This window comes from Dermacentor variabilis, chromosome 1 (genome assembly GCF_050947875.1).
Source record: "Dermacentor variabilis isolate Ectoservices chromosome 1, ASM5094787v1, whole genome shotgun sequence".
Taxonomy (NCBI): Eukaryota; Metazoa; Arthropoda; class Arachnida; order Ixodida; family Ixodidae; genus Dermacentor; species Dermacentor variabilis.
The window spans coordinates 237,933,031-237,959,115 of NC_134568.1; the positions used below are offsets into that span (position 1 = coordinate 237,933,031).

The 26,085-nt window shown below is 44.9% G+C and overlaps 1 protein-coding gene across 2 annotated transcripts in view; it reads left to right on the top strand.

The window, feature by feature from the left end:
• The window catches only part of LOC142560132 (retinoblastoma-like protein 1), a 119,007-nt gene that overhangs the window by 89,986 nt on the left and 2,936 nt on the right, over nt 1-26,085 (top strand). For both annotated transcript variants that reach the window (XM_075671976.1, XM_075671986.1), the window contains 5 exons: nt 2,651-2,722; nt 2,812-2,917; nt 9,666-9,823; nt 11,039-11,095; nt 25,896-26,063. In XM_075671976.1, the coding sequence (XP_075528091.1) occupies nt 2,651-2,722; nt 2,812-2,917; nt 9,666-9,823; nt 11,039-11,095; nt 25,896-26,063 (561 nt within the window). The remainder of the gene's footprint in view (nt 1-2,650; nt 2,723-2,811; nt 2,918-9,665; nt 9,824-11,038; nt 11,096-25,895; nt 26,064-26,085) is intronic.

Below are 26,085 nucleotides of genomic sequence, written 5' to 3' on the forward strand. Positions count from 1 at the left end.
CCCCATTAATACACCTTAATCCTTGTTCATGCATCTTAATCCATCCTAATACACCTTAATTCATTTTATTACGCCCTAATCAATCTTAATCCTCCCTAATCTGCCTTAATTCAATCACTAATGAATGGTTAATTAACTTGGCTAATCATTAATCTCTTGTACACGGCTGGACATGCTTTGGGTCGTTTCTGGCCTTCTTGGGTCGCGTGATATTTTCTGTTCACAACGCGACCTTGAAACAGAGATTTAGACTTGCCTTAAAACTTAAAAAAAAGAAAAACACACAATATGGACCAGCTAGCACTCATCAGCTGCAATACCACGGGTATAGTTGCCGCTAATTTGTTCCGGGCCTGCATTCATTGTATGACTGACGCAAACGTCGACGTCAGCTGAAAATAATAGCTCCTCTACAAGCCGCTATTTTGAATTTAGGTAAAACAGGCAACGTGTCCAGCAATAACGAAAGTGCGATCGAGAGGCTGTATCATCGCTCAGAATTCTTCACAGCGGGAAACAACCTACAGTGCTGCATTTCCGACTGAATAATAAGAGTTGGTGACGTGCATGGTGACGGAGTCCCACCGGAATATTAAGCATACTGAGAACAACCCCTTTTTAATGCAAGTACAAATTGCTGCAGCAAAAACGCTAGTGAGCAGGCCGGGAGAACTAAAAAAAATGCAGCATTAGGGAGTGCTTTGATACGAGCAATAAGAAAGACGCCTCACCTCGCAAACATTGTTCTTTGTCGGAACAAAGTTCTTTCGCCCAGTGTTATGCAGCCACTGCTTCCTGTGCAAGCTGTCACGCTTTTTGATGTGGTATCACAAATATTGCATAACCATCTTCAGGCTTCTCGCTGCAGTTATATGCACAACAGCATGGCATAGCGCTAGCACAGAGAGCAGGAAACACAGCGTACAACATTCGCTACACCGAGCTTAAGCGCCGACCTGAGGAGAAAAATTGTACGGATGAAAAAAAAGAACACAAGCAAAACACAAGATCCGCGCGTTTCCAAGGGCAACGGCAGGGAGACCAATCGTCGTGCAGAAAAACGGGGTCAAAAATGATTGCCACATGGGGGGGGTGATGCGCAAGGGGCGAGGAGGAGGCGAGGAGGTCGTGCGGCAGCGGCAGAGTTCAAAAAGTGGCGGTACTTTCAAATTATCAAGGGACTTTATGATGCGGCGGAGGCGAGCACCATCTAGAGGTATTGCAAGGAATTGAGTGCGCTGCTTCGTGGCCCCAGAAATTCTCGCGCACTGGCACGCGCAAATGGTGGACACCATGGCTGGTCTGTGAATGGTGGAATGCTGGAAAAGGGGTTCCTTTGAGTTCTCGCGTAACAGAATTATGTTTTCTCGTATAGTCAAATTACAATCTGGCACTATCATGTCTGTAGGTTGTGTGTAAGTCGTACTTTACGCTTTTTCTGCGTATTTTAGCTTGAGAAATTCAATTGGTTCAGTAGCTTCCTTGCGCCACATGGAGAGCTTAGGTGTGGCTGGTTCGAAAATGTTTTTGCCAAAACGACGTCTGGCGCTGGACGCCAGACGGCGACACTGGATTTTCAGCAACACAGGGCCCTTAACAATATCACATTGATATGGTAACCTTGTGGGGGTTCCACTCTGCGTTGCAGCTAGGGCTGAAGGCGAGCTCCGGTTCTAGCCCCACGCAGTCGCTTTGTGGTACTCCCCAACCTGTAGCGCGGGAATCACGGCTACGTCAGGTTCGAACAAATAAGGCAACCAGCGGTGTCAACTGTAATAACATTTATTGCTTCCAGCAATAAAGAAAACTGCCAGAGGGGCGTCCTCTCTGTCATAAGTAATAGGCTGGCCTCGTTGCCCAGGATAGTCAGGCAAACGAGGTCACTCATTGGTTGCGGCAAGTACTCCAGTCCGGCAGGTTAGGGGTCTAGCGTCGGAGAGAGAGGGTCTCCCCCGGTGGCGCTGTTTTGTACCTTTTTACCTGGGTGAGGGTAATATCCTCGTCGCCCGTCAGTTACCTGCCCGCAAGTTGGGGACGAAAGGTGCGCGTGCATCGCGAGAGCGAGGAAGAAGCGGGAGAGGGCGCAGTGCGTCTCTCCTGTGTCTATGCCGGCTCTCAACGCGACAACGCGGGGGAAGATGGGGGCAGGTGTGCCCCCCACAACCTGAAGTCTCCCCACTATGACATGCCTAATAATCAGATTGTGCTTTTGACATGTACAATTGCAGAATTATTATTCTGCATTTGGCATGACCTTGGCACTTACTTTTGTTGATATGGGAAGATAATCCAAATCATAAAGTGGTAGTGACATGCTTTAGTACTGTGGGTGCCATGCTGAAACTGTCCATGCTTTATGTAAATGTGAACAGCATATGAAGAAATGCATGGGCACTAAAGGTGCTTGAGTGCTTTGTGTTTATGTGAATGTGATAAAGTAATGCATTCTGCATAGGCTTGATGTTACCTTTGTGGCCACAGGCAAATCTTTCTTGTTGCTCCAAATGCAAATGTTTGGTTCTTGCAGTACTGCTTGTGTAAGTCACAGACTTTATTTATAAGCAGTTGTCAATACTCCTGCCTTGTAAAAAGTAGTCTTGTATGTCCTGGGTGACACAGTCTCAAAGAGACAATGTTTTATTGCCTTTAGGTGACCAGAGTTGAAAAAAGCTTTCAAGAAATTCTGCACTGCTACCGGCAACAGCCTCAGAACAAGAGCCACGTGAGTGCTTGCTTTCGTTCACTCCTTTAATTGACTTTGCATATGACTGAGGCCCATACTTTATTTTTTTCTCCTCCCTAACACCCCAGGTGTATCGCAGTGTACTGTTGCGGAAGAATCCAACACATAGTGACAACAGCAGCCGCACAGGCTCCAACTCCAGTTCACCTGTTCCGGTTGACAAAGATGATGGAGGTGGGTGCTTGCTCCTGCCCAATTAAAATTTAAATGATCTTCACAGGAATAAAGAACTGTATATATACAGGAGGCCTGTGTAAAAATATATAGGTTTGTGAATGTGGGGTCATTCATACAAAGGGTTGGTGGCACTGCTGGCCAGCATTTGTAGTGCTTACAAAAGTTGACGTTGCTTGTCATGGTTTACAAAACCTGGTAACTGGAGTCCACTAGCTTCGAGAAATGTTTGCCATGTCTCCGCATCAGAATGCATTTTTGCATCCTTTGTTGCGTATCCACAGTACAAATTCGAAATTTGCAATAAGTTATAAAGGACATTAGAATAGCTGTGTAGAACTTAGCTTGGCTGATTCCTTAGCCGTAGCACTGATCATGTATTTTTTTTTTTTTCCTTTCACAAATGTACATTAATTCATCCAGTGAAGTAACTATTGTAGCATATGACTTTACTTGGTTGAGCGACACAACACCGGACCATGAACACAGTAGAGTCGCCATTTGATTTTTCAAACTCCCTAGGGGCTGCAAAAATGATGGACGAATCAGGCAGTCCGAAAAAAATGAATGCATGCCTTTTACTGCCCCCAAAGGCTCAAATCGCCACCGGCACATCCGAAAGAGCTCTGACGGCCTGCCAATACATTCATTAGGTGTGTTGGTGCTTGTACTGTGACAGGAGACATTGTGGGTACATGCATGTATAATTAAGGAATACATACTGTTACCTTTGACAGTGGCCCCTTTCCATTTGCCGCAATACAGAGTGTATACTTCATTGCAAAATACCGCTATAGTGTGGCAAAGCTGACTGTTTGAAACTGGCATTATGCAACGCTTGACCTTTGCCGTGCTTTCCGCCCTTCGAAACCATAGACAAGTGTGACAAATGCAGAATTGGTGCCATTGCTGACAGCAGTTAATTCTTTCAATAATAATAATAATAATATTAAAAAAGATGCAGTTTCACCCAAAAGGCGAAGGATTGATTGCGATGCCGAATTAGTGGAGAGCTATATGAACTAAAGATAGTAGTTTTATCGGCCGCGTAAACTTGTAAACATAGGCATACTAATTAAATTAACAAGCATTGTGTCGTGTGCACAACTAAGCATGAACGCATCTCACTTGATGACCGAGGAAACTTGCTGTCAAAACGCTGCAGGGAGGAAACGGGGCAGCAGCAGCCGCTCGCATCATGGTGAACTAAGTTGCAAACACGCAGCGCAGTGTAGACTCTTTACCCGTCACAGATGGCTTTCAAGATACAGTGGCCCGGCTGGGTGCATGTCGCTGCCCGGGCTGTCTGGAGTATACTGCACCCCCCCTACCCTCCCCCCGAAGCCTTGCTTGTGTGCGGCGAAAAGTGGCGCGCTTCCTCTCCGCTTTCGTCTGTTGCGTGTGTGAGATTGAGCCGCAATTGCCAGCTCACCCTTGCACACTTTCACTTGCACATATGGCATGTGGCGACAATATTATTGCTCTTGGACTTCATATGGAACCTCACGGTGATGCCGATGTCGACGGCAGAAATGCACCTGGAGTGTTCATATAATTGCTGTCGCAATAAAACTGGAAGTGAATAGCAGCAAGCTTGGTAGTGAACTGAACGTCAAAGCTGCTAGGACTAGCGTTGCCGCGGCGGTGGTTACAGCTGCCAGCAAGAGGCCGTGAGACAATCAAAAAGGCGGTGGTGCTGGCTTTGATTAATGCCATTTGTACCTGCAGTCACGGCAGTCTGGAAAATCAGACGGTGAATAGTTTCAGCACCCGAAATTTCGGACGTTCTTACTCTGTGGGGTACGTAGCGGTGCCGCAAAGGTGTCTGAAAAATCTATCGTTGACTGTACATTTATATCACACAGCGCTGAAAGATGATAAAGAATTGGACAATCTTCATGGTGTTCACAGCACAACCACTTTGCATGTAGGCCAATTTGAATTACTATTCTGTGTTTTGAGGTTGTGTAAGAAGTGTTACATATTTAAGTAAATGCAACAGTACAATGTCTATAATACAGAACTTGTGTGCATATCCACAACCTCCTACATTTTGACAATGCCTGATCTTTTGATGGCTTCCTCAGTTTTCTTTTGTCATGCATTTAAACCTCAGTATAACAAATTATCGGATATAAGGCATGTGGGGTCTCACCTGTGCTCATGGGACAAAGGAAGGACAATGCAGTAGTGGAATCGCAAGGGCATTTATTGCACCTTTCATACACTAATGCCTGCCAGCCAAATCACAACACACAAGACATGCCGATAGGCATGTGACAAATCAAGGAAATGCGACTCACCACGACGGTATAGTGAGTGAATGTGTTTGCTCCATGCTGGACACCAATGCCTGGTAGTTCGTGTGTATGGTCATGTGAATGGTGGTGCGTTCGAACAATCGTGTTCATCCATTCTGGTGTCGTGGTCCTAGGCCTTGCAGAAGCATGTATTGGTGCACATGCTGCTTGCCGACCCCAAGCCAAAGAGGAACAGCCTTCACCTTTTTGCGCCCAAGTAACCCTGCCGTTAGGTGTAGCAGTGCAACACTCTCGTCATCTCTCGTACTACTCTGCAACCACACCGACCGCTGCCGTAAAGCCACACGGCAAAGCCAGATAACAGGAGACGATACTGATGCAGGGAAAACAGCATATCAGGGGACGCGCAAGATTCGCGCATCCCCACAGGAAGTAGGTATGAAATGTGGTTGCTCATGCTTTATTTCAGTGAAGTACTCAATGGAGTACCTGCTGTAATGAAACCACAAATGCAGGATCCAGTAAGGCGATGGTTATATGAAAGGAAATTTGCACGTGGCTCAAAGTACACTTGGAACCTCATTATAACAAAATGTTACATTGAAGTAAATTAAATTCCCCTTGAAATCCCCATGGAGATCCATGTAATTTAGTAACTTGTTTTAACAAAGTAAAAGCGTCCTGCCATTAAATATAATAAACTAGATTCATCTTCAAAACCCAAAAATACCTGACCGTTGAATACCGAGTATGTCACTTTCTGTGGAGTAATCACTGATTCGGCACGGCAGTTCAATCTCCCAATATCCCTGGGTTGTGTATGCTGTCAAGCAACACTGGTCTTTTTCACTGCCACCTGTAGTCGCATGTAAGGAGCATCTCACTGCCATGGCTTTTCTCTCTCCCACTGTGGTGCACCGTGCAGAGTGACACAGCTAGGCATATTTGGGGCCCGGCCTCCGATATCATGCCTGCGCAATCTTGGAGGCCGCATGCAACTGCACTCAACCTGCAGCAGTCTGCGCGACGCATAGCTGTAATGAGATAAGTGCTATGTTGAGCTGCGGTTCACATGTGGCTAGCATTGCTTTGTGTGGTGGTATGAAAGAATGCATCCACTTCTCCCTCTCATCATGGTGCCCTGCAAAGGCTGGTGCAGTTAGGTGTGGCCTCTGAGACCACAGTATCATCCGTACAATCTCGGAGGCCAGGAGCCGGACAAACCAAGCTGGTGCAGCAGGGTATGCTGGCCCACTCTGTGCCGCCCTTGCTTTCGTGTTTGAGTAGTTTTGTTATTGCATACTGTTGCGCTGGTTTTGGTGGCTCGCAAAACTCTCACAAACTGCAAGTAGCAGAGAATGCCATATCCATTTTATATGTCGGGAGATTCCCGAGCAATCCACGTCACTTGACCAACAGCAGTGGCAACGGCGAGTCCAACACTGTGCCTTGGTTTGATTTCTCCGTGGCCTTGCATTTGCGTTTTACTCGCCAGTGGACTGATGACAGTAAAGGGTGGTGATGGCATATGTAACGTCACCACTCCCCGCTCATGGGGTGGGCGATTTAAATTGCAGACGGTATGTGGTATGCGGACGGAAGGCATGTTGACCCTTCAGACGCGATTTTCATGACATAAACAAGTGCCGTGAGATTTATGGAATCTTAAGTCTACGTCGAGTTTGTATTAACCTTTTGTGTCCCTTGAAATGACACATTATAACATACGTGTGCATTTTTGGCTCACATCTTGGCTTGATTGGACTGTTGCCAACATGACAATCTCGTGTTATTATACTGATTGCATGTTAATGACGATGCAGAGTGCGTGTATGTAATTTATAGTTCTTCGTGTGCCATCAAAATGTGCAGGCGACTCTTTGCTATCCTGTAGGAGGCATCATGCTTGAGCTTCTTTCGCATGGGCATTATTGGGCTTGTTTTTGTTTTTTCATCAATATCAACGTGTATGCTTATACAGAACAAGTAGAGGATATAAAGAAAGTATTTTTATGTCAGATGTGACTTAGTTATAACAAGACTTGTTTGCGCTTAATTCACATAACTACCTACAGCATAGGGTATTGTCTTGTGATATAAAAAAGTAGGTTATACAAGTTCATGGTACACCACTTTCTTCTAGTAGCTTCCTTGTTGTTCGTAGCCATAAAGGAAAAAAGAAAATAGGCTTGTTGTGCATTTCTTTGGTGTAGAATGCAGCATGCGAAATTGCCTTGATGATGAAATCGTTTTTGACCCTTTAACTGACAAGTTTTTTGTAGACATCATGGGCAGTAGGCATCGCAACTATTCAGATGAAGCTTTCTTTGTTGAGTTGTGGTCGGTGGTCAGCCGTGGTCAGTGGTTAGACTGGGTGACTGTGTAGGATACTTTTAAAAGTGAAATTTTCTTTGTGTGATGCTGCGGTTTGGTAGTGGTTGCGTGAGTGGTTGGACTTGTGGAGGAGGGCGCAAGGGACCAAGAGGGGAAGAGGTACAGTGCTTAGAGGAGGAAGGTGGGAGTGGAGACAGCACATGGTGCTGGGGGTTGACATGATGCCCGGCGCTCAGATTAAAAAAAAATTATGGAGTTTTATGTGCCAAAACCATGATTTAATTACGAGGCATGCCGTGGGCGGGGGGGGGGGGGGGGGGGGGCTCTCTGGAATAATTTGGACCACCAGGACGTGCACCTAAATCTAAGTACATGGGTGTTTTCATGTTTCGCCCCCGTCGAAGTGCAGCTGCCGTGACCAAGATTTGATCCTATGACCTCGCGCTTAGCAGCCCAACACCATAGCCACTAAGCAACCACGGCGGGTGACGCTCAGATGGAGTTGACATGAAAGCTTCTCTTACACAGATTTCCATTGTGCATGGGATTTGCATGAATTTTAATGAGAAAATAGCTCAGTAAGTTGTCTTTCAATTTTTTTTTTAAATGAAAGTCAAGATATTTTGGTGGAGAAATTTGTTATCAAATGCCCTGTGTAGGAATGAGTGGTTCAAGGTATGCATTATATCATTTTAAGAAAGAAGAGAGATAAACACAGCATTAAGGTTTGACATGTTTTACATATTATTAGGTACATAACACCTAAAGAAAGAATGCAAATATTTCGCTTTCCATGTTACTTTTCAGAGCTTGAATAAGTAAACTGCAGCAGTTGCAGCAGAATTAATTGTAAAAGTGTTCCATTCTTTTTTTTGTTGTTGCCTTGGTGTCACTTGAGCTATAGGTCAAGCGGTATTTGCACAGGGGAAGGGAGCATGATGTCATGAGCCATCACGCTGCTCTACCGCTCGCACCGACTGTGTGAGAATTGAACGATGTCAATGCTGGCAGGTAGTTAGTGGCCATTGCTTTCAACACCAAATGTATGTGCAGGTATGGGTATGCTGGGCCAGAGACACCGGAATTCCTCCACGAGTGAGATGAAAAACAGTCGCTTTTTACCACTGAGCTTCAACGTGTCTGTGCCGCTGAAAAACAATCAATGCAAAGTGAACAACACCGCCAAGCAACCGCGAAGGCAGCGATGATTTCAGCGCCACCTCTATACTGCCATTGAGCACGGTGTGATAGGTTTCTAAACTAATCAGCAAGATCCCCCGCTGTCTGTCCCATCGAGAGGGATTGTTTTGTACCAGCGCAGCAAGACATCTCCCATCCCACAGTAATGTCTACAGCAGCGGCTTGGCTCCAAAAAGGTGCTATGTTGTAGTCAGGTGATGCACACTCCCCACTGCGAAGGGAGAGATTTTTCCCCCCCTGTGTGAATACCGCTTTATGTATGACTCTATCTGCCTTGTGCTAGGCACTTCACATAGCTTGTCTTGGGGGATTTGCTGAACACAGGGCAGCAGTGACTGTAAACTCAGCCAGTCATCAACCTTACAAGATTGCAATCATAAAAGCACAAAAGTTTTCAGATGATGGAACAAGAATTCATAGTTTTGGCATATATATGTGCTGAGGCTTTGCAATAAATTTGTCTTTACAGTGGCATTTGCAGTGTTTAAGCCTGCATTGAAACTATAAAGAAGGCTGTGGCATTGCTTAAACACTGAGCTTTCTAACTAAAAAAAAACATTGTTATTGAGATGCTAACTTGGCACCATATTTTCTAGTGATTCGCTTAATTTTCCTCCTATTTTGCCTCACTCCTGCCCTTTGTCATTAACTCTAGACATTTGTGTCATTGTTATCACTGGGATCAGCTGCTCAGCACAGCAGTTAGTTAACATTAAGAATAGCAAATGAACTAGATCAACACAAAATAGACCCTTGGAGTGCATTTTTGGAGCTGGTGTTTTCAATTTTTGGCACCAAAGAGTAGCCTACGAGTTTGTTTCATATGTGCTGCTCACGAGTGCAGGTAAGCACTGTGGAATTCTGATTGAAGAAAATTATTTTGTTTCGAAACAACAACTAAGAAAAGAGTCTGAATTTATTACTGGGTGTGGCAATTTTTGTTTGCATTCCAGATAACAAAAGGACTGAACAATTGAGCTCCACACGGTCATCCAGCACACTTCCCATGATGCTTCCCAATAGTCAGCCTCCAACTCCAACTCGCTTGGCTGGCACTGCAACACAGTTTGAGTTCGATGAACGGGGTGACATCATAAAGTTTTACAATGAAGTAAGCCCTGTCAGATTTTTTTTAGTGTTGTAGAATATTGTCGTTAAGTTAATAAAGGGAAAATGAGACATCCACCTAAACGTAGCTAAGTGCTACAAAGGAAACCCATACGGGTTCCTCGAAAGATAAGTTTCACAGTTGCAGAAAAATTCGTCCTGGTCTGGGACTCGAACCCAGGACAACCATCTTTCCGGGGCAGCTGCTCTACCATCTGATGATAGTAGAGATGCTAGAGCGGCTGCCCCAGTGCTGGTGCCGTGCAGAGACAACTTGCTTGGCAGAGTCAAGACGATTTGTCCTAATGCAATATTTGAAGCCAGTCATCAAAACAGCTCACGCAACTTCGAAAACTACGGAAGACTATGAAAGAGCGCAAAAACTACAGAAGAGTGGAATTGCCATGCCTTTAGCATTCATCATCACGCGAGCATGAAGCGAGTGTCCTTATCAAGCAATGATCTTGCTGAAACGCTGTGGGCTCGTGCAAATGCTCGCTGCTTTTGGGCGCATTGTGTGGGCCGATCGCTTCTGCTCAAAAGTGCCGATCATCTTGTCCAAGGTCACAATACACAGTGACCACGTTGATGTGTCACTGACAGTGTCTTAAGGGGAGGGAGAGAAAAAACATAAAAGAACAACTCCCAGCTTACCGCTGCCATGTGAGGCCGAGGCAAAGTGTCGGAGAGCAGCCGAACAAGTGCACGCGAGCAGTGATAGATAGAAAGGAGGAGGAAAGATAAGCTGTGAGTGAGGCCTGGCACGGCGTCTGGCTTGGATAGCAAGCTGCTGCCGAATAAAAAGCCAGTGCAAGCGACTCTGTTGATGCTGCCTGTTGCCTTTTTCCTGGTATTGTTGAAGTTTAGAGTTTGAGATATGTGGAGTTTGGTGAAAAACTTCTCAAGATAACAAAAAAAAAAGCACATAGGTTGAAACCACGGACAGAAAAAAATTTTTACTTAACTGATATTTCAAGATATCAGAGTTCAAGTTAACAAGGGTTTACTGTACAAATTTTCTGACAATTGAGTGCGCTTGAATTGATCAGCTTGCTGTGGAATGCATACAATTTAACTTTCTGTACACAATTTAAGTATGAAAACTTGGTGTCATGACCCCTTTAAGTTTGTTGTGTAGATTTTCAGTTCTGTATTGTTGTTGCATAATTTATGTTCTGGGGCACTTAATATTATTAAGCCTTGCAATTTTTATTCGCAGATCTACAGGAAAAGGATGACGACATTTGCCATAAAATTCTCTCCGGATTCAAGCAAGGTATACAAGCTTTTTTGTTCACTGATGGCGAACTAATGAATCAGATACAAATATTAGTTTCTGAGTGATGTGATTGGTTCTCCTGTTGCGCTAAACAGTACCAAAAGCAGTGATTTAAAATGTGCCGCATCCTGCAACATTAGGACAAATTGCATAATTTGCACCGAGATGTCATTTTAGTAGTCTTTTGGGGAAAGAAAAGCCGGCAAGCGCTCGAAATCTGTCATTGCCTTCCACGCCTGCAGTGTCATTTTGAGTGTCCGTGAGAGCCAACAAGTGAGTGCTCTGGAGTTAAAGAAATCTCTGAAGGCCAGTAACTAAATGATTAACAGAGGTCAATATTCGATTAGGCCAATGGTTATAACTAGCAGACCAAACACAACCTTCACTGTGCGTGACAAGGTGCTGCCCCGTAATGATCATACAAAATCGCAGTTGCCGCTTGACAGGTGCAGCTTACCATGGTCGTAAGTCTGTTTGCGGTTTTCGCCGCAACTGAAAGATACTGTTGCTCCTCGCAGTGGCACTAATGGCTTGGCTGCAAAGATGTATGCCTCAATGCCACGTCTCGTAAATGGCGAGGCCAGCATCTAGATGTGGGCTTTACTGCGCACAAGTACAGCCGCCCTGATTTTTAATAATATAGCGCGAGCGTCGACTGAACTGCTGGTGAGCGCCTTACAACGGCGATAAGCGTGCAACAAGGCGAGAGTTCGCGCACGAGCCTTGTTGCCTTGTTGCACTCGCCTTGTTGCACGCTCTTGTTGCACGCTTATCGCCGTTATAAGGTGCTCACCAGCAGTTCAGTCAACGCTCGCGCTATATTATTAAAAATCAGGGCGGCTGTACACTGTAGAAGAGTATGTATAGAACAATAATTGTTCCATAGGCAAATTTTGGTCATGTACAAATGTATTGCAGTATGTGAAAACGGGCAAGCTTGCATGAAAACTTCACATACTGACACCAATAACAAAAAAAATTAAGACAACCATTCCACTCTGTGAAGATGGAATGGCAGCGAAAGCTGATGACAGTCAAAGCTTTTAAACAAAAAGCAAAGTGCTTTTGCTGCCATTCCATCTTCACAGAGTGGAATGGTTGGTGTTTTTTGCGGTGCGAGTCTGGCGTCATTGCTCATTCGGAGGTGCCCGGGCTCGCGGTTATCATTGTTGTTTAGCATCGTGGGAACATTCTTCATCGGTGGTCATTTCGCGCTCGTGCTGTTTACATTCTCGTTGCTGTTCCTTCCAGCGTTCCTCGTACAGATGTTGTTCTTCAGGTGTATGAAATATATGTGTCCGCCCCATCGATAACGCAGCTGTTTTTAGTGTTGATAGTTCTCCTGCTTATATACTGCCATAACCTTGATGTCACGCTATTGTTCACAGTGAGCGTTCTAGTCTGTTCTGCATTTTGACATCTGCACCGCCGCACTGCACTCCTCGTATGGGTTTGTTAGAAATTGCTAAGTTCGTTTCTGTTTCCAGACGCCGAAAAAACTATGGAAGGTTAGTCATATACAGCCTTCGCAGTAATAAAGAAGTGCCACGAATTTGATTGCGATGATGTTAAGAATGGGACGACCATTGTGTCCTTCATGCAAGCCATCATATATGACCAAGGGTATTCTGCTATTGTGGGCATAGGTATACTATATCGACATGCCTTTACTTCGTTACAGAATCCGTTTGCGTGCTTTACACAACACCCCCGCGAAAATTGCAGTTTTTTTCAACGCATGCAAATCATAAATGCTTGCAGCTATGTTGGATGAACTCTCGCAAAACTGCACATGAACGGAGGTGGCTGTGAGAGTGTGGCAGTGGTGAGATACGTGCCGTATGCATTTTTCAAACGATAGTTGATTTTCCCAAGTACACTGGAACCCCGAGTATATGACTTTCTTGGTACCGCAAAAAAGCGTAGTAAAATGCGGGCATCGTAAAATCTGAACATAAATTATGCCTATAAAAATACTACTTATTTCACGCAACGGATTTATGAGAAACTTCAATGTAAACTACTAACATACTCTGAGGCGTGCAGACAGGACACACCGGCGTTCGTGTTGTCCACTTCTCTACTCTTGTGTCCTGTCTGCACGCCTCACCTCTTTTTTTCATAATGAATCCTTACCAACTAGCTCAGCTTTCTGTCGTTCTAACATACTCTGCAGAGCTTAGAAACCCAAATTTCCAAAAAAGTAAATGCGATAAAAATCACTGCTGCAGTGCAGGTACCAATGATGCTTTATTCAAACGAACCTTTACTGCACTCCACTGCCCACTGCCGCGATTCCCGCCAGCCGGCGCGAACTTTAAAAAAAGTCGGTAAGTTTCTTTTGGACCTTGTTTGATCTGTGAACCAAGAGCTTTCCCTCGAGTTGGGCAATTTCTAAAAGGAGGTTCTCTGCGGCATCGCATGAACAGATGAAGTTCCGGATGCCGTCTTTGTGCCGTAGCACCTCGGCGAACATGGTAGGCCCAGGCACAACATCTGTGGCGTCGTTGTTGTCTGATGTTGCAGCGGTTTCGGCACTAGGCAAAGCCTCCACGATGGCGACATCCAGCGACACTTTGCTGCAGATCGCAATGCTGTCGTGGGCCTCCACGTACTCGACAAATGTCGTGGCGAGGTTTTTAAACCCTCGAAATCGTCGTCGGCGAAGCCTACATTGGCCTCGAGTGGCATCGAGGTTGTTGCGTCCACAGCAGAGGAGACAGTCTCTCGCTTAAAGCCACAGTGCTTGAACGAGTTAGCGATTGTGCTTCGCGACACTGCGTTCCACGAACTGGCAATAAAATGCATGGCGTCGAGCACAGTGATCTTTTTTTCCGAATCGCTGCGCTCCATAGCCGCCTGCCGACGCTGCGCTAACTGCTTCCACCAGTACCCTTGCTTGACGGACTTAATGATGCCGGCATCCAGCGGCTGCAGCCGGCTTGTGCAGTTGGGCGGAAAAAAAAAACAACCTTTATGTTCCTCAGGCTGAACGTATCGGGTGGGTGGCACGGTGCGTTGTCCACGAAAAGCAATATTTTCCTCGCCTTTGCACCCATTTTGTTCTCCAGCTGCTGGAAAAAATTGCTAAAGAGTGAAGACGTCATCCACGCCTTTTTGTTGAAGTTGTAGCTGCACGGCAGCGTCTTCAAATTCTTAAAGCACCGTGGCTTTGCAAACTTTCCAACAACGAGCACGGGCAGCCTCTCGGAACTGTCCTTGTTAGCACAGAATAGTGCCATCACACGCTCTTTACTACGCTTGCCACCATGACAGCTGTCACCCTTAAACGCAAAGGTTTGCTTGGGCTGCATATGGTAAAAGATACCGCTCTCATCGGCGCTGAAAACATTGCAGGGTTTGTAGGCAGCAGTCATCTCCGGCAGTGACTCCATCCATTCGCTCACCGTCGAAACGTCCACGGAAATGCTTTCTCAGAAGGAGCAGCTGTGCACAATCTTGTTTTATTTTTTAAAGCGATCCAGCCACCCGTTCGATACCTGAAAGTCGTCGATGCCGAGACGCAATGCCACAAGGTCCGCCTTTTCTTTTAGAATGGCGCCGTCAGCGTTGATTGCAGACCTCCGTGCTTGGTGCAGCCACTTGACGAGAACTTTTTCTGTCTTCTCATGCTGTCCTCCTTTTGCCGCTTTCCGCTTGAGCCCGAACTTGTTGGCATTCTGCAGTATCATTGCTTTGTTTGCCAGGATTGTCTTAAGCGAAGATTTGGGTATCTGAAGGTCCCGGGCAATGCTGGCTTTTGTGGCTCCATGCCGCTTTTCTGCTTCCTCGATAATATTCAGCTTATTGCCGAGCGACAGAACTGTCCGCTTTCGGGACATAGTGCATTGCGTTGCTCCGCACAACTCAAAACCTCTGCTGAACGCTGGTCGCTAGGATTACGACGAAGAACATGTGCGATAAACCTAGGCCTCTCCGTGCTACCTTGTCGGCAATCTGTTGCTGGGAAACTGGAAGGGGAGAAATGTTTCCCCAACGCAACGAGAGCCGACGCCGCCGAGAAGAGAGGGAGAAAGTGATTGTAGAGAATAAAAGGCGCTATTTCAGCACAGCGAGTGTCGCGGGCGGCTGCTGGTGGGGGAGAGAGAAACGAACGATGAGGCAGGGAAGAAAGCTGGGCGCCGGAGCAAACCGGTCGAGCGGTGTCCAGCGCTCCGCATGCGGAGAGATTGAGCGAGGAAACAGACCCGCGGCACTTTTCTTTTGTCCGCCGTTCCGTCCTGCGCTTCGCGAGGGTTGTTGTATAATGCGAGTCAGGCTTAAAATTGCGTCGGATAACCGGGGTTTTTAATGCATGGCTTCTATGGGGACTTCGCCAGGACTGCACTAATCCGTCGTAAAACCTGAGTTGTCGCAAAACCGGGGGACGTATAATCGTGGTTCCACTGTAAGTGCATCTTTACCCAGTAGCATAGTCAAGTACTGCCATGGCCAGAAAGTGTTGTGTGAGCATGCAGGTAGAAATCCAAACACCTTTCACTTTGCTTGTGAATGGCTACTGCCTTGCATTGAATCAAACAAAATGAAGCACGAGTACGTGATGGGGACCCCATGCAAGCTGCAAAAAGAGACGAATAAAAAGTGCTGAGATGATAGGTGTTCTTTTGAGTTGCACCTTCACGATTTGCAACAATCCATTATTGCAGGGCTTTACTTGATTAACAGGTGTGCAACCAAATACCTCCAAATCAACAAAATATTTGTACCATGGAATAATGGTGTGATGACCCTAATATGGGGACAAAGGTTCGTGTACTCAAAAGGTTCTGATGGTTCTCTTAGGCGGAGCCTCCGAGGACCCAATTGAGGACAAAGCCGTTCGTTTCGAACACACACAAACGTTTAATGGAACTAAAGAAGGCTAAAAAATAAATAGAAGAAAATAGCAAACATAAAAGAAACACTCAAATACACATCAAGACACACATTTGGGGCTAGTATGGAGCTAAGTGGTGCGCGAGTCCGGGCTTGCCACGACGGCAGGGATACATAACAGTCTCGAAGCTGCGACGCTGCGACAAGCTGGTGAAAGGAGTGGCGCCGGTCTCACCAAAGGTCGTGGTCTAAGTTGGTTGACCGGGCGACCGGAGCTGGCCAGCTCTGTCTCGGAGAAGAAAACCAGGCGGCTTGGTGGCACGAGCAGGCGGCGGCGGCTTTCTGGCCGTGCAGCTGGGTGTAGAGCACGGGCCCGTAGCCCGACTGCTCTTGTCCTGCCCACGGGCACAGAAGCTCGGACGCCAGCCTCGGGCAGCCGGCGGCACGACAGACGGGGGCAGCGTTCTGGCTGGGCAGCTGGCGTAGAACTCGGGCCCGTAGCCCGACTGTTCTCGTCGTACCCACGAGCACAGAAGCTCACCGGCCTTGAGGAGCTGGCGGCACGCTCGGGTAGACGGGCGACGCACAGGAACAGGTTGGCAGGAGGCCCCAGTCGGGTGAAGTCCTGGTGACTCGGGTCCGGAACCCGACGGCCTGTCTTCAACGCCCGCTCCGGTGGTTGACCTCCTCCTGCCGTCGCTTCCTGGAACTCTCCTGGCGTCTCCCTGGCGTCTCCTCTGCGTCTCCTCCCTTCTGCCAGCGCACCACGGTTTTTCTTCTTTCTGGCCGATTAGGCATTCTCCGATTGTCTGCCTGATGCCCCGTGGTTCTACCTAATTGGTTTGCTTTTCTTCTTTTAGTTGTTTTTCTTGCGCCGCGCGTTCACGTGCCGAACGCTCTTCGGCGTTGTCATTTTTCACCTTCCAGCACGGAATTTGCCTCGGCGCGCGCACTCTCCTTGTCGTCTGCTCCTGACCGTCCCGATCACCGCACCATGTCGCGCACCACACATCACAAATGGGGATGGGAGAATACAGGGAGTTCAAACTATTTTATTGTAAGTTTTGTAGCTTGCATGTGCTGCAAGTAAGCATACGAGAAGTGTGATTTTTGCATTAAAAATGTGCAGACCGTACTGCAAGAATACTTTAAGTTGAGGGAAGAATAGTCTGTTAAATGTTACGGAGATAGAGAAAATGGACAAAAAAATGCAATTATAGGTTTTGTAAGACAGAAGTTCTTTAATTTGAGGATTAATTGAATTACTATGTGTATGCAATATGACATTTCTTTTTAAAAATAAATGTGTTTCTAATTTGGTCAAAATGATAATCGGAACAGTACATGTAGTATGTTTTAGTTTGAACAGAAGGAGGAATTCTTCATCCAAGAATTCCATCTGCTGCAGTAATGTATAGTTTGTGGGGAATTCAGGACTTATATTATTTGCCATCATACACAGATGGGAGGGTGGAAGAAAAAAAAGCTGCTCACAGGCAGCTTGATGAGCCCACAGAGCCTCATTTGTTTATTTTGGCACGGTATACACAAAATTGGCACATTGAGTAAAACGTAACTTGTCCTGTCGCCTTTTCTTGTGTCCGTTGTTTTGCGCTAAACGAAGTATTTATGGATCCGCACCAACTAGCCCGCCAACACATTGTGCGTAACAAACAGGATAATGATCGAATCTCCAACAAAAACAAATTCTACTGACGATACAAACCATGGAATAACATGAAATCACAGTGATAGAAAATATGCAAAAGTAAGCATAACAAACAGGATAATGATCGAATCTCCAACAAAAACAAATTCTACTGACGATACAAACCATGGAATAACATGAAATCACAGTGATAGAAAATATGCAAAAGTAAGCACTGCACATAATGCAGAGATTCCAACAAGAACAAGAAAATAAATCAAAGCCATCTAATTTGTAGGCGGTCAAAAGGCGGTAATGTGTGAGATAAATGCTGTTGTTCGGTATTAAGGTGAGCAGTAAGAACTAAGCAGCTTTCTGAATATATATTTCGGTAGCATGGTAACTTATTTTGCAAATTTGCAAGAATTTATAAACTACTGGGGTTTTGTCTCATCTCTGTTTTGAACTTCACGCTCAGTCTGTATTTATGTAAGCAGTGTGTACTGATTACTCTGGCATTGAGAAAAAGTTGAGCTGTGTGGGATCGGTATGGTGCTTTATAAACATGACTAATGTATTTTTTTCTGTAAAAGATGAATGTCTGGCAAGCTATAGGGAGCTGAGGTTCCCCATACCAGTTGTCAGTAGTTGAGGTGAGAATAAAAAAGCAAGTTATAAAGAAGCAATTTAAATTGTTCATGTTGGTAGTTGAGTTTATGTTTTAACTGGCCTACTATGCTGGTGATTGGAGCTAACTTTGTGGTTCGATAGTTTATGTAATCGTCCCAAGACATATGACAAAAAAAAAACACTGCACCAAGAAATTTGAAACTCTCTACAATATTTATATGACGGGAGTTCAGTTTTATCGGTTGGTGTGGCGAAATTATTTTGTTCATTAGCTGGAAAATGACTGCCTTAGTTTTCTGTTCATTTATGCGCATGGAGTTTGATGTTGCCCGTTTTCCAGTGCTGTCAAGGTTTCGTTACATGCAGATATTATTTCTGAAATATTTTTCCCTGAGAAGATAGATCTGCATAAATAATAAATCTTAAAAGAGGAGAGATCCCAGCATGCTACCATGTGGTACAACAGTTTGGATAGGTTTAACTTCAGAACAAGTATTAGTTAGCTGGACCACTTACTTTCTCTGTGACAAATATGACCATATTAATTGTAAAGCCTTTCCTCGAATCCCGTATTGATGTAAATTTTGCAACAAAATGCCAGGATTCACCAAGTCTTTGAAAAATCAACAAATACACCAAGTGCCATAGACAATTTTTCAAACTGTTCAACTATAAATTATTTCTGTGCAAAAAATTCCAGTTCAGTTGATTTGTTTTTAGTGAATTGATGTGAAGTAAGCAGTTGGTACTTTTCAAGGAATTTGGATAAACAAAAGTGCAAAAGTTTTTCAAAGACCTTTGAGATCATAGGTAGTATAGACACCGGCCTATAGTTGCCCAAATCATTTCGGTTACCTTTTTTTATGTATTATGGTTACCTTTGCTATCTGCATTCTTGTCAGAAAAAACTGCTGTCGTTATGCACATATATGGCCGCAGAATTTTCCGAATTATCGGGCAATCAAAAAAACCAAATTTGAATGAGAAAACAACTAATTTTGAAAAATTTGGGAGTCGGCGACGAATGATAGTTTCATGCTACGTCGATGATATCTTCACATAGGCGGTACGAATTAAGCGAAGCCAGCCACGCTTTCGCGTGCACTCTGGCCCTGCGCCTGATAGTGTTGCCTGCAATGGGACACCGCTATCATGAAAAGTGCTGGTAGCGGGGAGCCATTGCTTCGTCTGCCTCTCGCTCCAACGGGTCACCGAAACTCGAGATTACGCAACGTTCAATACTAAACGCGCTGTAAGATAGCTTACATAATGCCACGCCATCTCGACACACCACTCTTTGCACATGTGGCAGATTACCCCTAAAGCAGGGTCCGCAGCTGCGTATGCGCTCAGCCGCGCGAACAGCCGTGCGCAGCCATGGCCGAGACGCGTGCTAGAAATTGCGACGAGCGCGCTTGATCGCGTTACTGCGAACTCCCTCCCGTTCTCCTCTTTCTCTCTGGACGCGCGGGGAGGCGGCCCTCGTGCGTGAAGCCACCCTCTTTCTTTCTTACCCTTGCACGCTTTCACTCGCGTTTAATCACAGTGCACAGGGCGCGATAGGAAGTTAGCACACTTGGACTTACGGAACATTATGCAGCTTCACTTCGGCAGTCGCTCTTGTTGGCGCGATTTGAGAGGTGCATTTGCAAGCAGCCTCTTGTAATTCAATCATTTGACCATCTGCGTCTGTGGAAGTTTCCAATTATTGGTTCGGGTTTTCTTTGCTGTGGAAGGAAAATTTCGTTATATTGTAATCGCATAAAAACACTTCGTTATATTGAGCTTCTAATTACATGCATGTTCTATGGACAAGAGGCTATAAAAAGTTAAATACTTCGTTATATTGAGAATTTTGTTATATTGAAGTTCGTTATATCGGTGTTTAACTGTACTGTTTTTTAGGCTCTGTATCACAGATATTTCCCGAGCTGTTACATGTTGCAGAAGTATAGTCACTGTTTGGTGTACTCATGTATTCAAAGACTGGCAAGCCACTGCTTGTGCCAGTCTTTAAATGCATCAGCTAAATCGTTTCCATATAATTCTTGGCCATTGACTTGTAGTTTCGAGGGTGTGGCGTGAAACTTGTGGAGGTGTGGGGAGCATGTTCACTCGAGTCAATAGCAAATTATGTCTCTCATGTTCAACATTTAGGAAAGAAAGACGGTATTCTTTTTGTGTGCATCGGCAATCAAAATAAAGTTATTTTCAGTAATAAAAGTTAGAAAAAAAGTCGTAAAATTCCAGGAACTTAGTAATGCCGCCCTTCGGTGGGTGGTATGAGACAGAAAGTACTGTTTTGTCGGCATGCAGTGTAAGCACTTCAGAGTCAAACGCCATTAGGCAATAACATTCAATTAGTGAGAGTGTCTACGAACTGGGAGAACCAGGAATTCTCAGGGAATTTGAATATTCTGGAAATAGTACTCGGGGAAAACTCAGGGAATTTGTGATTCTATCAGGAAAAATTAGCTGTAATTTTATTGAAAGTGAATGAAAGTCACGCTAATGCTGGCTCCAGTAACAGAGGAATTGTAACAAATTATATTTAACACCCTGTCATCGGCTCGAGGATTTTCCAGAGTACAGTCAACGACGGATTTTCCAGACGCCCGATTTTACTGACATGACGCCTGATGACATGACACCTGATGACATGACGCCTGACATGACAGACGCCTGATTTTTCTGAATTCGCACAGCTTCGCGGCACCACCAAGTACCCCATGGAGTCAATGTATAAGAACATCTGAAATTTGGGATGCAGGAACACTTCGCCGACTGATATTTCGGACTGTTTGCCTTGACTGCAGGTCCGAAACAGCATTAATCAAAGCCACCACTGTCGCAATTTTGATTATCGCGCCGCCTCGAACCGGCGCTCTAGCATGCAGACGCCGCTGGCAGCCGTAGCCAACACCGTGGCAATGCCAGGCCTAGCTGCTTCTACGTTCGCTATTAAGCTTCTTGCCGTGCAGTGCTGTGTTTTTCATTGAAAGAATTCGCCGCTGTCAGCAGTGGCACTGACTCCGCCGTTGTAATCCTCCAGATTGGCTTCGAAGCTCGGAAAACACAACGCGTTGCCTAAGGCCGGTTCTTGAAAGTCAGCTTTGCCTCATTACTGCAATGTTAGGCGGTGAAGCATAGCAAACTATGGCGGTGAAGCTTAACAAGCATGAGAAGGGGCAATTGTCACGGGACGCAGTATGTATTCCTTAATTATATGTGTGTGCATCCCCATCTCCTGTCGCACTATGAGCACCGATATACCTAATAAGTGTACTGGCAGGCCTCCAGAGCTTTTTTGGACATGCCTGTGGTGATTTTAGCCCTTAAGGGCAGTTAGACAGGCACTCATTTTTTCGGACTGCCCAATTTTTAGGACGTTTTTGCGGCCCTTAGGAAGTCTGAAAAATCGGACGTTGACTGTACAGCTGACCAACAGGATGCTTCAAATGGCCCTTGGGGCGAGCACGTGGTGGAAGGAGGACGAGAACAGAAAGGATCCATGCATTCAGGAATGAACAGGGAAAGAAGCATGCCTCTGCTTCTTTGAAGAAGCTTGAACTCAAAAAAAAAGTGTTGGCTGATGCCGAGATGCAGGTGTCCCTTGTCCTAACCAAAATAAACTTTAAAGCAGTGCAACGCATCACTGAGGTGTTGTGTACGTGCTGAGAGTATGTCAGGACAGTTGAGGTTGACTTTCCAGCTGCTGAGAGAGAATCTTAGTTATGACAAAGTTCAGGACTCGTGCCACTGAGCTTGCTATCAGTTGATAGAAATAGCTCATATTCGTAAATATTTGCTTCTGTATGCATCTCCTTTTCATTGGTATGTGAATATGTTAGACTCCATTTGGAATGGGTTCTGCCATTTTCTTTCTTCAAATATATTTTATTCGTTGTGTATTTTACTAACACCTATTTTACTAACACCTTGTTTCTGTTTTCTTCTTGAATAAAATAAACATTACACCTTATTATTCAAACTGGATTAAGTCATTTTTTGTTTCAACATGCTTACTAGAGAGTGGCAGCATCGGGCAACATGGTGTTAGCCTGTCTTGACATATAACAAAGTTCTGTCTCATTCAGAAAATTTTCCAAAGGCACTTAAGGAAAACCTGTAAAACTCAGGAAATTTAGAAATGTCAACTTAGTAGATACCCTGATTAGTCGACATTCAATATTTTCCTGAACCAATACAGCAACCCTCTGGCATCGATTTGGTTTAGGTAGAGTGTTTTGTATTGCTCCAGCCTGAAAACATCTTGGTCATTTGTGCACTTAGAATTCACCAAACATCTCGTCTAAGGGGAACACCTTGTTTCTAATGGGCCTGGCCTTCTGGTGTATATATTTTATAGAAACAGGTGATAACCTTGACACAACAGCGCTCACTTCAGGTGGCAAGTAAAAGTGTGTGTCCATTACAGCCGTTCGAAGTCCTCGGTACTCTTGACACGTAAGGCTCCGGCTCCATCAGTTTTTCGCACTGGGACCTTGCCACTCAGATGCCAAACATAGTGATAGCCCTTTTCTTTGGCCACAGCCTTTATCGATTGAAGTAGTGGAACCTCAAGTTTTTTAGTGACGGTGTTTAATGAAGCAGTTAGGTCCTCAACCAGTGCTGCTACAATTCCATGTACTTAGCGTTGACTTCGACTTCAGAATTTGAGTTCATGCAGTTCTCGCTAGAATTGCACTTGCACGACTTCATTGTTATCATCCATATGTTCCAGCTCTGCAACCCTCGTTTTGAGTGTCTTTATCTCGGTATCGTGCCAGTCTATCTTCTTTTCAAATAAATCAAACTTATCCAAGACAAAGCCGATAGCTTGTTCCATTTTCTCAACTGTTATTTTCAGGGCAGGTAAGCATTCAAGCCTTTGTTTGATAGATGCAAGAGTAACTTTGATATTAGTGTCAGAATTGCTGTTTTCACTAAAAACTGAACGTTGCTCAGTGCGGCATGTTGGACAACGCCAAACTTTTCTGGCAGTCTCATTTCTTCCTTTGTAGGATTTTTGGTCAATTCAGTGCATTTAGCGAAGTGGTATTTATGACCACATTCAGTGCACTTTATATTTGCTCCCTTATGGCAATGGCCCTTTTACACGAAGGGCTTGTGTCCGACATCGCAATAGCAGTAGTTTGGCATCACACTTCAGTGATGTGGAGTACATATGCAGACAGGAGTCGCAGTGGCAGCAGAAGCAGCAGAAACTGCGGCATGAACAAAGGATAACTGAGGAAAATAAACCAGTGCATTTACCTGCAAATTCGTAGATGCACAGTTACAATGTGTACATGGTGCTACCGCTGCTGCTGTCGCCATCGCCGCCACCAAAATCGTTTCTTAGCCAGGGGTCGGGGTTTATCTGGGGATTGCAGTATACTGGTGCTTGCGCAGTCAGGGGCACTGCAGATCAGGCGAAGAACGATTATGAAGGCAGGTGCTTTAAAGCAGCACAGTAGGAATTTGGCACTTGTAGTTGGCAGCCAGAAGTAGGAACAAGATCCGACTTGAGTGCAAGTGCACGGCTGATCAGTAACTGCAAATTTGTAGGTAAACCGTTACGATGTGTACATGATGCCGTCGCTGCTTCCAAATGGTTTCGTAGCCAAGAGACTGGGTTTTTCCGGGGCTTGCAGTATCCTGGTGCTTGCACAGTAAGGGGCACCGCAAGGCAGGTAAAGAAGGATGATCAAGGCAGATGCATCGAAGCAGTGCAGTAGAAATTTGGCACTTGTAGACACTAGCCAAAGGTAGGAATAAGAATCCTACTTGAGTGAAACCGCATGACTGATCAGCAACTGCAAGTTCGTAGATGCACAGTTACAATGTGTACTCGGTGCTGCAGGACAAGCTCTTAAAGTTTTTTTTTTTTTTTTTTTTAAATAATTCCAGTCGATCCTGGTACTGGGCGTATAAGCAAAGGTGGCCAGCCAGTGGCAAAGAGCATTTACTAATGAAAAGCTTTGTGAATTCGGCCCCTCTTAGTCGCGATATCGAATCTCGGTATCAGAAACCAGGCACCAGAGTGTGTAGAATTCAAATACATGCATGTACATTAATGAAATGCATGTTAAAGCACTTTTAAAATTTTATCTGAAGCCTTCCATTATGTCAACCTTCATATTCAGAGTAGGCTTGAGACATAAAGGCCCATATGTTTAATTGGTCCTCCATTCTACGAACTGCAAGGAACCATGAGCCTAAGGATTTTGTCCATCTATTGACAGAAGAAATTAAGGGCTCCACATGGGAAAATGAAGAGCATTAAGTGAATTTTATTCTTTGGTATATCCTAGAAAAACGCATGCATTCACTTGTGCATATACTGATTCTTGTTTGGGAACATGGCAATACTGCTCTAGCTAGACAAAATATTTGGGCTTGAAAATGTGTGGATAGCAACTGCTCCAAAAGGGTAATTTGCTGCTTCAAAGCAGCAAATTACACGTTATACAAGTACATGTTATAGAAAAAAGTTACCGCTTACAATTACTTCATTAAAAAATGTATTTGATTACAGTTACCAATTACTGACCCTACGAAAGTTACTGAGGAATTACTCAAAAGTAATTGAGCACTTCACTACTTTCTGCTGAAGTTTTATTTCCATTGCATAGATACATTCAACAGTAAGAGCTGGCCTGGCACTATAGTGCATCCTTTGCAGCCCTTCTTACATTGCGTGTCTGCACTAACAAATGCTTTTTAAAAAAATTGTTGCTCATTGTCTCTGGTTTTTGTTGTGAAGACTTCGGCAGCAACACTGAAAACTCACTTGAGGAGAAAGAGAGGAAAAGAGAGGGAGGTTAGCCAGCTAGCTTTATGTGCACGCCGGTCTGTGCACGCCTCTATACCTTCTCTCTCTTCCCCTTCTCCCTTCCCCCAGCGTAGGGTAGCCAACCAGACTCTTGACTGGTTAACAACCCTGCCTCCCTTGTATCCCTCTCTCTCTGGGCAGTAGGTGGTGGTGTAATGTTTATGAATCTTGTGCAGAAGATTGCAAATACTTAGTACTTTCTTGGTCTTCTATGAAGCACAGCACTTTATTATAGCTTGTACTGGGAGAAGAAACTCTTGGTTGGGATAATGAAAAGCTGGGAAAAAGAAACAATGTTCATGTGTAATATCCTGGCATTACCGTCCTAAGTGGCCTTTGCTATTGAGACATATGAATGCCAGTTCAGTGAGGAAACAAACACTAAGCCCCCAGGTTCGCCTGTCTGAACAGACGCATTTGCGAGGCTGCTGCGTGGCAGGATCTCGGGCTGTAGTTTTCACCAAATTTGGATTCTCAAAGTTGCTTCACCTGTTACAGCTTGTCTTATCAATAAAGCAACTGGTTACATGTAATCAGTTACTGAGGAAAGTAATTGAATTACAGTTAGCGTTATCAAGCAGAGTAACTGATAAATAATAGAATTACCAGTAAATATAATTGATTACATCTAAATAATGACGTTACATACAAGTCTGCTCCAAAGTGAGGTTTTAGCTGTCCAAAAAGTTGCTCCGAAGTTGTTTGGACCAGTCACATCACTGATTTCTGATAAAATTCATATGGCTGCTGCATGAAAAGCTGAAAGCAGCGAATTGCAGCATGTGAAATGACAAGAGGATTGTATATGTGTGTTTGTAATAATGAAGAATTGCTGTTTGTTTCAGAATGAAAGTGTTGGCTTGACACCATTGCCTCGAGCCAAATGTGTGGTCAACTCACCACGGCGGCAGGTGTCCCACAACAGAAAAGTTTTTGTGTCACCGCTGAAAGCTGGTTGCTATCCTGTGTCACCCAAGCACCATACTTATCACTTTAGCCAAAGTCCAGCCAAGGTAAGGTAGCTGTTAATCACAG